At 35.9% G+C, this 16,761-nt stretch overlaps 1 protein-coding gene across 2 annotated transcripts in view; it reads left to right on the top strand.

The window, feature by feature from the left end:
- The first annotated feature begins 633 nt into the window (after positions 1–633).
- Positions 634–16,761, top strand: part of LOC662609 (uncharacterized protein) — a 76,831-nt gene continuing 60,703 nt past the window's right edge. The window contains exons 1-4 of one of the 2 annotated variants that reach the window (XM_064358429.1): positions 634–802; positions 847–935; positions 4,298–4,414; positions 4,462–5,682. In XM_064358429.1, coding sequence (XP_064214499.1) covers positions 700–802; positions 847–935; positions 4,298–4,414; positions 4,462–5,682 — 1,530 coding nt within the window. In that variant the 5' untranslated portion in view covers positions 634–699. The remainder of the gene's footprint in view (positions 803–846; positions 936–4,297; positions 4,415–4,461; positions 5,683–16,761) is intronic. The other variant, XM_064358430.1, reaches the window with a different exon arrangement.

The following is a 16,761-nucleotide window of genomic DNA, read 5'->3' on the forward strand; positions in this document are numbered from 1 at the left end:
TTTTTTTTTAATCTTGAAACCTCAAAAATTTTTCCAAAAATTTTCAAAAAAAATATAAAAGGGTTAAAACAACGATTTTTTAAACCACAAACAGGAAGATCGAAGTTTTCCACGGCCAATGTCTAAATTTTGCTATCAAAATATTGAAAAATTTCCGAGTTATGATTTTTAAAATAAATAAAATAAAATAAAAAATCTAAAGGGATTAATTCTTTGATTTTTTAACCCACAAACTAAAAGTTCTCAATTTTGAAGAATAAAAAAAACATAAGATTAATGGAAGGCGACTTAAAACAGTAAATTTTAGAGTAAAATTTGTAATTCTGTGAGTCTAGTGAATTTATTTGAAAAAATCAGCATATTATTTATAAACACATATCTTAAAAAAAATTAAGACATGAAGAGCATTTGAAGAAAAAAAGTTTTGAAGGGAGGAAGTGGACATAGTTTACACAAAAAAGAAATAAATCGGCAAAGAAATGAGAAAATATTAGGAAAAAAGTGGACCTAGAGCGCTAATGCAGACGTAGTTTTGGAAGAAACCAAGAAACCAATAAACCAAAGTTTGAAAAATTTCTTCTAATAAAGACTCAAAAAATTATTTTTCACCCCACCAACCCTTGCTCGAACCCGCTGATTCCCCTGCTCATTCGGTGCCGAGCTTCCGCGCGCGAACGCGTCCAAATTTTCTTTACCATCATGGACGACCGTACCATCGATTTGATTTTCGCCGGTTCGCTCGAAAATCTCCCTCCAGTGAGCTCGAAAATCGTGCGAATTTTCACAAGTTCCACATTCACAGGTAAATCATCCCCAGATGTGATCATCCCTCACATTTAAATTTAGATACAACGATGGAAAGAAACACTCTAATGGCTAAGTGTTACCCCAGAATTAAGGATTATTGCCGCGAAAAACACGGCCTTGAATTTCAGGTGAGGTGGTACACGGTGGTACGGATCGATATAATAGCTGGGAAAGAGTGAAATTTCACGAAAAGTATGAGTTAGTTCCATATTTTTTTATGTTTTTAGGAGTAAAAGTGAAATTCTAAGTAGCGACGCTACTTAGTTGAGTATTTTTTTCAAGTCCTTTACGCCTCACAGTCGAAAAGTACTGTTTATTTGATGTCATTTTAACAAAAAAACAACATAAATAAAATAAATACTTAAACATTGTGGTAGTTTTCTCCTAAATTCTACTTTGCGTCTTTTCAATATTAGAATCTTTTACTCAAAATTACAATTTTGCAATCTTTCGCTTAACTGTGCTAGTTTTTAAGCAAAATCTGGTAAGACAAAAATTTACTAAAAACGAGGTCGAAAATATCTTTTTCAGGTTTTTAAAAACACTTTTCTAAACACTTTAACAAACCAAACTGGCGTTATTTTGACCAGTTTCGTTAGCTTTAGTTCGCTTTTGAAAAAAAACTAAGTTTTTTGATCCAAAAATCCTAAAGATCACTCGAACAACACTATTTTTGTATTTTTTGAGTGTTTTAGCGCAAACTTGAAAAAAGATTAAGGTAGATATTATTTTTTCCTAATTTGAGTGTTTTTTTCACAAAATTTCGTCATTTTTTTTAACAATTTTAGATTTTTAGAAATTATTTTCTAAGAATTCTTCTTTAATTTCGTTTAGAATTATCTTAGAAAATTCTGTAATATTCTTTCTATGCTTTTCTTTAGATTAAGATTTTTTTTAAAAACTGTCTATAGAAAGGAAATTGGACTCTTCTTTAGATTATTGTATAAATTCTACGTTCTACAAATTAATTCTCTTCTGGATGTTAATTTGTTCTTTTTTGAAACTCTAGGTATTAAAGTTTCGTTTATAATTTTTCTAGATTATTTTTAGCATTGTTTCCGTACTTTTCTCTAAGTTTTTCTTAAAATTCTTCTCTAAAGTTTTATATTCTACTCAACGTCTTGCAAAAATTCTTGTAGTTTCGTTTAGAATTCTTCCAGATTAGTTAGTGTTTCTAAATTTTTTTTAATTTTGAAACCTCAAAAATTTTTCCAAAAATTTTCAAAAAAAAATATGAAAGGGTTAAAATTTCAATTTTTTAAACCACAAACAGGAAGATCGATGTTTTCTACGGCCAATGTCTAAATTTACTATCAAAATATCGAAAAATTTCCGAGTTATGATTTTTAAAATAAATAAAATAAAATAAAAAATCTAAAGGGGTTAATTCTTTCCATTTTTTAAACCACAAACTAAAAGTTCTCAATTTTGAAGAATAAAATGTGATTTAGAAAATGCCAAATAGTTAATATCAGAGTGCCATGAAAGTTACGTATGTGTGCAAGATTTCAGTTCGTTACGACAACAAAATAATTCCTGCTAAAAAACATAAGATTAATGGAAGGCGACTTAAAACAGTAAATTTTAAAGTAAAATTTGTAATTCTGTGAGTCTAGTGATTTTATTTGAAAAAATCAGCATATTATTTATAAAAACATAATTCTTCCCTAAAGCCTTCCTTACATTCTACTCAACGTATTTAAAAAATTCTTGTAAAACTATTCAGTGTTTCTAATTTTTTTTTAATCTTGAAACCTCAAAAATTTTACCAAAAATTTTCAAAAAAAAATTATAAGTGTTAAAACTTCAATTTTTTAAACCACAAACTGGAAGATCGATGTTTTCTACGGCCAACGCCTAAATTCATTATCAAGATATTAAAAAGTTTCCGAGTTACGATTTTTAAAATAAATAAAATAAAATAAAAAATAATCTAAAAGGGTTAAATCTTCCCAATTTTTTAACCACAAACTGGAAGATCGATGTCCAGAGCCTATATAAGAGCATATAAAAACACTATCAAAATATTGACAAATAGCTGAGTTCCGATTTTTAAAAAAGCTGAAAAAAAATAAAATAAAAAAAAATTAAAATAAAAATGTCTAAAGGGGTTAATCCTTTCTATTATTTATTAAACCACAAACTAAAAGATCGATGTTCTCTTTGTTCTATGTCTAAATACACTATCAAAATGTTAAAACAAATTCTGTTACGATTTTTAAAGAGACTGAAGAAATAAATAAAATAAAATAAATAAAAAAATATGTAAAAGAGTTAAATCATTATTTTAACCACAAACTAAAACATTGCCTAAAAACGTTATCAAAATATTGAGAAATTGCTGAGTTACGATTTTTTTATAAACTGGAAAAATAAACAAGTATTTCTAAAAGGGTTAAAGCTTTCCATTTTTTAAACCACAGTCAGGAAAATCGATGTTTTCTAAGTCCAATGCTTTAGAACGCTATCAAAATATTGAAAGGTTACTAAGTTTCGATTTTTAAACAGACTAAAAAATAAAGTCAATAAAAAAAATAAAAATATCTAAAAGGGTTAAACCATTTTTTTAACCACAAACTAAAAGACCGATGTTTTCTATGTCCAGTGCATAAATACATTAGCAAGATATTGAAAAATTGCTGAGTTACAATTTTTTTTTAAAATGGAAAAATAAATAAAAATTTCAAAAAGGGTTAAACCTGACATTTTTTAAACCAAAAACAGGGATATTGATGTTTTCTAAGTCTGAGTTGCTCAGTTACGTGTTTTAAAGAGACTGAAGTAATAAATAATATAAAAAAAATCAAAACATCTTAAATGATTAGACCATTTTTTTAAGCCCTAAACTAAAACATCGATGTTTTCTGTGTCCATTGCCTGAATACCTAGTCAAAATATTGAAAAATTGCTAAGTTCCGACTTTTAGAAAGACTGAAAAAATAAATACAACAAAAAAATAAAAATATCTAAAAGGGTTTAACCATTTTTTTAACCACAAACTAAAAGACCATGTTTTCTATGTCCAGTGCATAAATACATTAGCAAGATATTGAAAAATTGCTGAGTTACAATTTTTTTTTAAAATGGAAAAATAAATAAAAATTTCAAAAAGGGTTAAACCTGACATTTTTTAAACCAAAAACAGGGATATTGATGTTTTCTAAGTCTGAGTTGCTCAGTTACGGGTTTTAAAGAGACTGAAGTAATAAATAAAATAAAAAAAATCAAAATATCTTAAATGATTAGACCATTTTTTAAGCCCTAAACTAAAACATCGATGTTTTCTGTGTTCATTGCCTGAATACCTAGTCAAAATATTAAAAAATTGCTAAGTTACAACTTTTAAAAATACAACAAAAAAATAAAAATATCTAAAAGGGTTAAACCATATTTTTAACCACAAAATTACGATTTTGAAAAAAATAAAAAAAACAAAAAAAAAAGAGTTAAAAATTTTGAAACCAGCAAAAGTAAAAAAACATCCCCCAAGGTGGTGGACATGCGTTGGGGCGTCCGCGACGAAGCCACCGACGACCACATGACCACCGAACTGTGCATGAAAGAAATCCAAAACTGCCAACGCCTCTCAATGGGCCCCAACTTCGTCGTAAGTCAGTCACCCCCACGTCCAAACCCTTTGAAACAATGTTTCAGGTTTTCCTCGGCCAAAAATACGGCTACCGCCCCATCCCCACCTACATCCTCTCCTCCGAGCTGCAGCTGATCCGCGACGAGCTCGCCGCCACCGGCCACGACCCCGTCCTGATCGACACCTGGTACCGCAAGGACAGCAACGCCGTCCCGCCCATCTCCGTCCTCCAGCCCATCTCCTCGATCCTCACCAACTTCAACAACAAGCGCATCCCCAAACTCCAGGCCGAAGACCAGGCCAAGTGGTGGGACACCCTGAGCAAGTTCCAGAAGCTGTTCCGCAAGGCCGCCGCCTCCTTGCACCAGCAGGGGCGCATGGACAACGACGCCATGCACAACTACTTCATGTCGGTGACGGAGCGCGAGGTGATCAACGGCATCCTCAGCGTGAAGAACACCAAGAACCACTGCCTGGCCTACATCCGCTACATCAACAACATCAACCTGCAGAACCTGAAGAAGGCGTCGCTCTTCGTCGACATCATCAACCGGAGCCTGGACTCGGAGTCCACCAAGCTGCTGGCGAACCTGCGGGACGAGCGCCTGCCCGCCAAGATCGAGAGCAGCAACCTGCAGAAGTACACGGTGGAGTGGATCGGGCGCGAGGGCCTGGACAACGACACCCACGAGGAGTACCTGAAGCACTTCATCACGCACTTCTACAAGAACATCGTCAAGCTGGTGGACCGCGCCATGCGCAAGGAGGACTCCAGCGCCCAGGGCCAGATCGTCACCGAGATCCTGCAGCACCTGCACGCCTGCACCAACTCGGTGCGCGTGTTCTACGGCCGGGAGGACTCCCTGGAGCGCATCCACCGGTACATGACCAGCGACTCGGACAAGCTGCTGGTGCTGTACGGGGAGGGCGGCTGCGGGAAGACGTCGCTGCTGGCGAAGAGCGCCGGCATGTCCACGGGGCAGGAGTGGTTCAAGGACGCGAGGCCGATCAGTGTGATACGGTTCTTGGGGACGACGCCCGACTCGTCGGCGCTGACGCCCACGCTGATTTCGATCTGTCAGCAGATTTCCTATAATTTTATGCTGCCGTTTGATGGGATTCCCGATGATTTGGTGCCGCTGACGGCGCATTTTAAGTATTTGCTGACGTTGGCGAGTAAGGAACAGCCGCTGTTGCTGTTTCTTGATTCGGTGGATCAGTTGACGGGGACGCAGGATGCGAATAAAGTGTCCTGGTTGCCCACGAGGCTGCCGCCGTATTGTAAAGTAAGTACAGATATTTTCCGAACGGTTAGTCGTAGCGACTTGATTCTTGCAAATTTGGATTCCGCCGGTCATTCTACGTAAGAAACACTTAATTCTAAGGACATAAGCCCGAATTGAAGGAAAATAATGAAGACTATTTGGTGTCGATAAATTTTGACGAGGCTAAATTTTTGCCGATATTTTCCGAACGGTTAGTCGTAGCGACTTGATTCTTGCAAATTTGGATTCCTCCGGTCATTCTACGTTAGAAACACTTAACTCTAAGGACATAAGCCCGAATTGAAGCAAAATAATGAAGACTATTTGGTTTCGATAAATTTTGACGAGGCTAAATTTTTGCCGATATTTTCCGAACGGTTAGTCGTAGCGACTTGATTCTTGCAAATTTGGATTTCGCCGGTCATTCTACGTTAGAAACACTTAATTCTAAGGACATAAGCCAGAATAGAAGGAAAATATTGAAGATTATTTGGTTTTGATAAATTTTGACGAGGTTAAATTTTTGCCGATATCTTCCAAACGGTTAGTCGTAGCGACTTGATTCTTGCAAATTTGGATTCCGCCGGTCATTCTACGTAAGAAACACTTAATTCTAAGGACATAAGCCCGAATTGAAGGAAAATAATGAAGACTATTTGGTGTCGATAAATTTTGACGAGGCTAAATTTTTGCCGATATTTTCCGAACGGTTAGTCGTAGCGACTTGATTCTTGCAAATTTGGATTCCTCCGGTCATTCTACGTTAGAAACACTTAACTCTAAGGACATAAGCCCGAATTGAAGCAAAATAATGAAGACTATTTGGTTTCGATAAATTTTGACGAGGCTAAATTTTTGCCGATATTTTCCGAACGGTTAGTCGTAGCGACTTGATTCTTGCAAATTTGGATTCCTCCGGTCATTCTACGTTAGAAACACTTAACTCTAAGGACATAAGCCCGAATTGAAGCAAAATAATGAAGACTATTTGGTTTCGATAAATTTTGACGAGGCTAAATTTTTGCCGATATTTTCCGAACGGTTAGTCGTAGCGACTTGATTCTTGCAAATTTGGATTCCGCCGGTCATTCTACGTTAGAAACACTTAATTCTAAGGACATAAGCCCGAATTGAAGGAAAATAATGAAGACTATTTGGTTTCAATAAATTTTGACGAAGCTAAATTTTTGCCGATATTTTCCGAACGGTTAGTCGTAGCGACTTGATTCTTGCAAATTTGGATTCCGCCGGTCATTCTACGTTAGAAACACTTAATTCTAAGGACATAAGCCCGAATTGAAGGAAAATAATGAAGACTATTTGGTTTCAATAAATTTTGACAAGGCTAAATTTTTGCCGATATTTTCCGAACGGTTAGTCGTAGCGACTTGATTCTTGCAAATTTGGATTCCTCCGGTCATTCTACGTTAGAAACACTTAACTCTAAGGACATAAGCCCGAATTGAAGCAAAATAATGAAGACTATTTGGTTTCGATAAATTTTGACGAGGCTAAATTTTTGCCGATATTTTCCGAACGGTTAGTCGTAGCGACTTGATTCTTGCAAATTTGGATTCCGCCGGTCATTCTACGTTAGAAACACTTAATTCTAAGGACATAAGCCCGAATTGAAGGAAAATAATGAAGACTATTTGGTTTCAATAAATTTTGACAAGGCTAAATTTTTGCCGATATTTTCCGAACGGTTAGTCGTAGCGACTTGATTCTTGCAAATTTGGATTTCGCCGGTCATTCTACGTTAGAAACACTTAACTCTAAGGACATAAGCCCGAATTGAAGCAAAATAATGAAGACTATTTGGTTTCGATAAATTTTGACGAGGCTAAATTTTTGCCGATATCTTCCAAACGGTTAGTCGTAGCGACTTGATTCTTGCAAATTTGGATTCCGCCGGTCATTCTACGTTAGAAACACTTAATTCTAAGGACATAAGCCCGAATTGAAGGAAAATAATGAAGACTATTTGGTTTCAATAAATTTTGACAAGGCTAAATTTTTGCCGATATTTTCCGAACGGTTAGTCGTAGCGACTTGATTCTTGCAAATTTGGATTTCGCCGGTCATTCTACGTTAGAAACACTTAATTCTAAGGACATAAGCCTGAATAGAAGGAAAATAATAAAGACTATTTGGTTTCAATAAATTTTGACGAAGCTAAATTTTTGCCGATATTTTCCGAACGGTTAGTCGTAGCGACTTGATTCTTGCAAATTTGGATTCCGCCGGTCATTCTACGTTAGAAACACTTAATTCTAAGGACATAAGCCAGAATAGAAGGAAAATATTGAAGATTATTTGGTTTTGATAAATTTTGACGAGGTTAAATTTTTGCCGATATCTTCCAAACGGTTAGTCGTAGCGACTTGATTCTTGCAAATTTGGATTCCGCCGGTCATTCTACGTAAGAAACACTTAATTCTAAGGACATAAGCCCGAATTGAAGGAAAATAATGAAGACTATTTGGTGTCGATAAATTTTGACGAGGCTAAATTTTTGCCGATATTTTCCGAACGGTTAGTCGTAGCGACTTGATTCTTGCAAATTTGGATTCCTCCGGTCATTCTACGTTAGAAACACTTAACTCTAAGGACATAAGCCCGAATTGAAGGAAAATAATGAAGACTATTTGGTGTCGATAAATTTTGACGAGGCTAAATTTTTGCCGATATTTTCCGAACGGTTAGTCGTAGCGACTTGATTCTTGCAAATTTGGATTTCGCCGGTCATTCTACGTTAGAAACACTTAATTCTAAGGACATAAGCCAGAATAGAAGGAAAATAATGAAGACTTTTTGGTGTCGATAAATTTTGACGAGGCTAAATTTTTGCCGATATTTTCCGAACGGTTAGTCGTAGCGACTTGATTCTTGCAAATTTGGATTCCTCCGGTCATTCTACGTTAGAAACACTTAACTCTAAGGACATAAGCCAGAATAGAAGGAAAATAATGAAGACTATTTGGTGTCGATAAATTTTGACGAGGCTAAATTTTTGCCGATATTTTCCGAACGGTTAGTCGTAGCGACTTGATTCTTGCAAATTTGGATTTCGCCGGTCATTCTACGTTAGAAACACTTAATTCTAAGGACATAAGCCAGAATAGAAGGAAAATAATGAAGACTATTTGGTGTCGATAAATTTTGACGAGGCTAAATTTTTGCCGATATTTTCCGAACGGTTAGTCGTAGCGACTTGATTCTTGCAAATTTGGATTCCTCCGGTCATTCTACGTTAGAAACACTTAACTCTAAGGACATACGCCCGAATTGAAGCAAAATAATGAAGACTATTTGGTTTCGATAAATTTTGACGAGGCTAAATTTTTGCCGATATTTTCCGAACGGTTAGTCGTAGCGACTTGATTCTTGCAAATTTGGATTTCGCCGGTCATTCTACGTTAGAAACACTTAATTCTAAGGACATAAGCCAGAATAGAAGGAAAATAATGAAGACTATTTGGTGTCGATAAATTTTGACGAGGCTAAATTTTTGCCGATATTTTCCGAACGGTTAGTCGTAGCGACTTGATTCTTGCAAATTTGGATTCCTCCGGTCATTCTACGTTAGAAACACTTAACTCTAAGGACATAAGCCCGAATTGAAGCAAAATAATGAAGACTATTTGGTTTCGATAAATTTTGACGAGGCTAAATTTTTGCCGATATTTTCCGAACGGTTAGTCGTAGCGACTTGATTCTTGCAAATTTGGATTTCGCCGGTCATTCTACGTTAGAAACACTTAATTCTAAGGACATAAGCCAGAATAGAAGGAAAATATTGAAGATTATTTGGTTTTGATAAATTTTGACGAGGTTAAATTTTTGCCGATATCTTCCAAACGGTTAGTCGTAGCGACTTGATTCTTGCAAATTTGGATTCCGCCGGTCATTCTACGTTAGAAACACTTAATTCTAAGGACATAAGCCCGAATTGAAGGAAAATAATGAAGACTATTTGGTTTCAATAAATTTTGACAAGGCTAAATTTTTGCCGATATTTTCCGAACGGTTAGTCGTAGCGACTTGATTCTTGCAAATTTGGATTTCGCCGGTCATTCTACGTTAGAAACACTTAATTCTAAGGACATAAGCCTGAATAGAAGGAAAATAATAAAGACTATTTGGTTTTGATAAATTTTGACGAAGCTAAATTTTTGCCGATATTTTCCGAACGGTTAGTCGTAGCGACTTGATTCTTGCAAATTTGGATTCCGCCGGTCATTCTACGTTAGAAACACTTAATTCTAAGGACATAAGCCCGAATTGAAGGAAAATAATGAAGACTATTTGGTTTCAATAAATTTTGACAAGGCTAAATTTTTGCCGATATTTTCCGAACGGTTAGTCGTAGCGACTTGATTCTTGCAAATTTGGATTCCGCCGGTCATTCTACGTTAGAAACACTTAATTCTAAGGACATAAGCCAGAATAGAAGGAAAATATTGAAGATTATTTGGTTTTGATAAATTTTGACGAGGTTAAATTTTTGCCGATATCTTCCAAACGGTTAGTCGTAGCGACTTGATTCTTGCAAATTTGGATTCCGCCGGTCATTCTACGTAAGAAACACTTAATTCTAAGGACATAAGCCCGAATTGAAGGAAAATAATGAAGACTATTTGGTGTCGATAAATTTTGACGAGGCTAAATTTTTGCCGATATTTTCCGAACGGTTAGTCGTAGCGACTTGATTCTTGCAAATTTGGATTCCTCCGGTCATTCTACGTTAGAAACACTTAACTCTAAGGACATAAGCCCGAATTGAAGCAAAATAATGAAGACTATTTGGTTTCGATAAATTTTGACGAGGCTAAATTTTTGCCGATATTTTCCGAACGGTTAGTCGTAGCGACTTGATTCTTGCAAATTTGGATTTCGCCGGTCATTCTACGTTAGAAACACTTAATTCTAAGGACATAAGCCAGAATAGAAGGAAAATATTGAAGATTATTTGGTTTTGATAAATTTTGACGAGGTTAAATTTTTGCCGATATCTTCCAAACGGTTAGTCGTAGCGACTTGATTCTTGCAAATTTGGATTCCGCCGGTCATTCTACGTTAGAAACACTTAATTCTAAGGACATAAGCCCGAATTGAAGGAAAATAATGAAGACTATTTGGTTTCAATAAATTTTGACAAGGCTAAATTTTTGCCGATATTTTCCGAACGGTTAGTCGTAGCGACTTGATTCTTGCAAATTTGGATTTCGCCGGTCATTCTACGTTAGAAACACTTAATTCTAAGGACATAAGCCTGAATAGAAGGAAAATAATAAAGACTATTTGGTTTCAATAAATTTTGACGAAGCTAAATTTTTGCCGATATTTTCCGAACGGTTAGTCGTAGCGACTTGATTCTTGCAAATTTGGATTCCGCCGGTCATTCTACGTTAGAAACACTTAATTCTAAGGACATAAGCCAGAATAGAAGGAAAATATTGAAGATTATTTGGTTTTGATAAATTTTGACGAGGTTAAATTTTTGCCGATATCTTCCAAACGGTTAGTCGTAGCGACTTGATTCTTGCAAATTTGGATTCCGCCGGTCATTCTACGTAAGAAACACTTAATTCTAAGGACATAAGCCCGAATTGAAGGAAAATAATGAAGACTATTTGGTGTCGATAAATTTTGACGAGGCTAAATTTTTGCCGATATTTTCCGAACGGTTAGTCGTAGCGACTTGATTCTTGCAAATTTGGATTTCGCCGGTCATTCTACGTTAGAAACACTTAATTCTAAGGACATAAGCCTGAATAGAAGGAAAATAATAAAGACTATTTGGTTTCAATAAATTTTGACGAAGCTAAATTTTTGCCGATATTTTCCGAACGGTTAGTCGTAGCGACTTGATTCTTGCAAATTTGGATTCCTCCGGTCATTCTACGTTAGAAACACTTAATTCTAAGGACATAAGCCAGAATAGAAGGAAAATATTGAAGATTATTTGGTTTTGATAAATTTTGACGAGGTTAAATTTTTGCCGATATCTTCCAAACGGTTAGTCGTAGCGACTTGATTCTTGCAAATTTGGATTCCGCCGGTCATTCTACGTTAGAAACACTTAATTCTAAGGACATAAGCCCGAATTGAAGGAAAATAATGAAGACTATTTGGTTTCAATAAATTTTGACAAGGCTAAATTTTTGCCGATATTTTCCGAACGGTTAGTCGTAGCGACTTGATTCTTGCAAATTTGGATTTCGCCGGTCATTCTACGTTAGAAACACTTAATTCTAAGGACATAAGCCTGAATAGAAGGAAAATAATAAAGACTATTTGGTTTCAATAAATTTTGACGAAGCTAAATTTTTGCCGATATTTTCCGAACGGTTAGTCGTAGCGACTTGATTCTTGCAAATTTGGATTCCGCCGGTCATTCTACGTTAGAAACACTTAATTCTAAGGACATAAGCCAGAATAGAAGGAAAATATTGAAGATTATTTGGTTTTGATAAATTTTGACGAGGTTAAATTTTTGCCGATATCTTCCAAACGGTTAGTCGTAGCGACTTGATTCTTGCAAATTTGGATTCCGCCGGTCATTCTACGTTAGAAACACTTAATTCTAAGGACATAAGCCCGAATTGAAGGAAAATAATGAAGACTATTTGGTGTCGATAAATTTTGACGAGGCTAAATTTTTGCCGATATTTTCCGAACGGTTAGTCGTAGCGACTTGATTCTTGCAAATTTGGATTTCGCCGGTCATTCTACGTTAGAAACACTTAATTCTAAGGACATAAGCCAGAATAGAAGGAAAATAATGAAGACTATTTGGTGTCGATAAATTTTGACGAGGCTAAATTTTTGCCGATATTTTCCGAACGGTTAGTCGTAGCGACTTGATTCTTGCAAATTTGGATTCCTCCGGTCATTCTACGTTAGAAACACTTAACTCTAAGGACATAAGCCCGAATTGAAGCAAAATAATGAAGACTATTTGGTTTCGATAAATTTTGACGAGGCTAAATTTTTGCCGATATTTTCCGAACGGTTAGTCGTAGCGACTTGATTCTTGCAAATTTGGATTTCGCCGGTCATTCTACGTTAGAAACACTTAATTCTAAGGACATAAGCCCGAATTGAAGGAAAATAATGAAGACTATTTGGTGTCGATAAATTTTGACGAGGCTAAATTTTTGCCGATATTTTCCGAACGGTTAGTCGTAGCGACTTGATTCTTGCAAATTTGGATTCCTCCGGTCATTCTACGTTAGAAACACTTAACTCTAAGGACATAAGCCCGAATTGAAGCAAAATAATGAAGACTATTTGGTTTCGATAAATTTTGACGAGGCTAAATTTTTGCCGATATTTTCCGAACGGTTAGTCGTAGCGACTTGATTCTTGCAAATTTGGATTTCGCCGGTCATTCTACGTTAGAAACACTTAATTCTAAGGACATAAGCCAGAATAGAAGGAAAATATTGAAGATTATTTGGTTTTGATAAATTTTGACGAGGTTAAATTTTTGCCGATATCTTCCAAACGGTTAGTCGTAGCGACTTGATTCTTGCAAATTTGGATTCCGCCGGTCATTCTACGTTAGAAACACTTAATTCTAAGGACATAAGCCCGAATTGAAGGAAAATAATGAAGACTATTTGGTTTCAATAAATTTTGACAAGGCTAAATTTTTGCCGATATTTTCCGAACGGTTAGTCGTAGCGACTTGATTCTTGCAAATTTGGATTTCGCCGGTCATTCTACGTTAGAAACACTTAATTCTAAGGACATAAGCCTGAATAGAAGGAAAATAATAAAGACTATTTGGTTTCAATAAATTTTGACGAAGCTAAATTTTTGCCGATATTTTCCGAACGGTTAGTCGTAGCGACTTGATTCTTGCAAATTTGGATTTCGCCGGTCATTCTACGTTAGAAACACTTAATTCTAAGGACATAAGCCCGAATTGAAGGAAAATAATGAAGACTATTTGGTGTCGATAAATTTTGACGAGGCTAAATTTTTGCCGATATTTTCCGAACGGTTAGTCGTAGCGACTTGATTCTTGCAAATTTGGATTCCTCCGGTCATTCTACGTTAGAAACACTTAATTCTAAGGACATAAGCCCGAATTGAAGGAAAATAATGAAGACTATTTGGTTTCAATAAATTTTGACAAGGCTAAATTTTTGCCGATATTTTCCGAACGGTTAGTCGTAGCGACTTGATTCTTGCAAATTTGGATTTCGCCGGTCATTCTACGTTAGAAACACTTAATTCTAAGGACATAAGCCTGAATAGAAGGAAAATAATAAAGACTATTTGGTTTCAATAAATTTTGACGAAGCTAAATTTTTGCCGATATTTTCCGAACGGTTAGTCGTAGCGACTTGATTCTTGCAAATTTGGATTCCGCCGGTCATTCTACGTTAGAAACACTTAATTCTAAGGACATAAGCCAGAATAGAAGGAAAATATTGAAGATTATTTGGTTTTGATAAATTTTGACGAGGTTAAATTTTTGCCGATATCTTCCAAACGGTTAGTCGTAGCGACTTGATTCTTGCAAATTTGGATTCCGCCGGTCATTCTACGTTAGAAACACTTAATTCTAAGGACATAAGCCCGAATTGAAGGAAAATAATGAAGACTATTTGGTGTCGATAAATTTTGACGAGGCTAAATTTTTGCCGATATTTTCCGAACGGTTAGTCGTAGCGACTTGATTCTTGCAAATTTGGATTTCGCCGGTCATTCTACGTTAGAAACACTTAATTCTAAGGACATAAGCCAGAATAGAAGGAAAATAATGAAGACTATTTGGTGTCGATAAATTTTGACGAGGCTAAATTTTTGCCGATATTTTCCGAACGGTTAGTCGTAGCGACTTGATTCTTGCAAATTTGGATTCCTCCGGTCATTCTACGTTAGAAACACTTAACTCTAAGGACATAAGCCCGAATTGAAGCAAAATAATGAAGACTATTTGGTTTCGATAAATTTTGACGAGGCTAAATTTTTGCCGATATTTTCCGAACGGTTAGTCGTAGCGACTTGATTCTTGCAAATTTGGATTTCGCCGGTCATTCTACGTTAGAAACACTTAATTCTAAGGACATAAGCCCGAATTGAAGGAAAATAATGAAGACTATTTGGTGTCGATAAATTTTGACGAGGCTAAATTTTTGCCGATATTTTCCGAACGGTTAGTCGTAGCGACTTGATTCTTGCAAATTTGGATTCCTCCGGTCATTCTACGTTAGAAACACTTAACTCTAAGGACATAAGCCCGAATTGAAGCAAAATAATGAAGACTATTTGGTTTCGATAAATTTTGACGAGGCTAAATTTTTGCCGATATTTTCCGAACGGTTAGTCGTAGCGACTTGATTCTTGCAAATTTGGATTTCGCCGGTCATTCTACGTTAGAAACACTTAATTCTAAGGACATAAGCCAGAATAGAAGGAAAATATTGAAGATTATTTGGTTTTGATAAATTTTGACGAGGTTAAATTTTTGCCGATATCTTCCAAACGGTTAGTCGTAGCGACTTGATTCTTGCAAATTTGGATTCCGCCGGTCATTCTACGTTAGAAACACTTAATTCTAAGGACATAAGCCCGAATTGAAGGAAAATAATGAAGACTATTTGGTTTCAATAAATTTTGACAAGGCTAAATTTTTGCCGATATTTTCCGAACGGTTAGTCGTAGCGACTTGATTCTTGCAAATTTGGATTTCGCCGGTCATTCTACGTTAGAAACACTTAATTCTAAGGACATAAGCCTGAATAGAAGGAAAATAATAAAGACTATTTGGTTTCAATAAATTTTGACGAAGCTAAATTTTTGCCGATATTTTCCGAACGGTTAGTCGTAGCGACTTGATTCTTGCAAATTTGGATTCCGCCGGTCATTCTACGTTAGAAACACTTAATTCTAAGGACATAAGCCAGAATAGAAGGAAAATATTGAAGATTATTTGGTTTTGATAAATTTTGACGAGGTTAAATTTTTGCCGATATCTTCCAAACGGTTAGTCGTAGCGACTTGATTCTTGCAAATTTGGATTCCGCCGGTCATTCTACGTAAGAAACACTTAATTCTAAGGACATAAGCCCGAATTGAAGGAAAATAATGAAGACTATTTGGTGTCGATAAATTTTGACGAGGCTAAATTTTTGCCGATATTTTCCGAACGGTTAGTCGTAGCGACTTGATTCTTGCAAATTTGGATTCCTCCGGTCATTCTACGTTAGAAACACTTAACTCTAAGGACATAAGCCCGAATTGAAGCAAAATAATGAAGACTATTTGGTTTCGATAAATTTTGACGAGGCTAAATTTTTGCCGATATTTTCCGAACGGTTAGTCGTAGCGACTTGATTCTTGCAAATTTGGATTCCGCCGGTCATTCTACGTTACAAACACTTAACTCTAAGGACATAAGCCCGAATTGAAGGAAAATAATGAAGACTATTTGGTGTCGATAAATTTTGACGAGGCTAAATTTTTGCCGATATTTTCCGAACGGTTAGTCGTAGCGACTTGATTCTTGCAAATTTGGATTCCGCCGGTCATTCTACGTTAGAAACACTTAACTCTAAGGACATAAGCCCGAATTGAAGCAAAATAATGAAGACTATTTGGTTTCGATAAATTTTGACGAGGCTAAATTTTTGCCGATATTTTCCGAACGGTTAGTCGTAGCGACTTGATTCTTGCAAATTTGGATTCCGCCGGTCATTCTACGTTAGAAACACTTAATTCTAAGGACATAAGCCCGAATTGAAGGAAAATAATGAAGACTATTTGGTTTCAATAAATTTTGACGAAGCTAAATTTTTGCCGATATTTTCCGAACGGTTAGTCGTAGCGACTTGATTCTTGCAAATTTGGATTCCGCCGGTCATTCTACGTTAGAAACACTTAATTCTAAGGACATAAGCCAGAATAGAAGGAAAATATTGAAGATTATTTGGTTTTGATAAATTTTGACGAGGTTAAATTTTTGCCGATATCTTCCAAACGGTTAGTCGTAGCGACTTGATTCTTGCAAATTTGGATTCCTCCGGTCATTCTACGTTAGAAACACTTAACTCTAAGGACATAAGCCCGAATTGAAGCAAA

The sequence above is a fragment of the Tribolium castaneum genome, chromosome 8 (assembly GCF_031307605.1).
Source record: "Tribolium castaneum strain GA2 chromosome 8, icTriCast1.1, whole genome shotgun sequence".
In the NCBI taxonomy this organism is placed as follows: Eukaryota; Metazoa; Arthropoda; class Insecta; order Coleoptera; family Tenebrionidae; genus Tribolium; species Tribolium castaneum.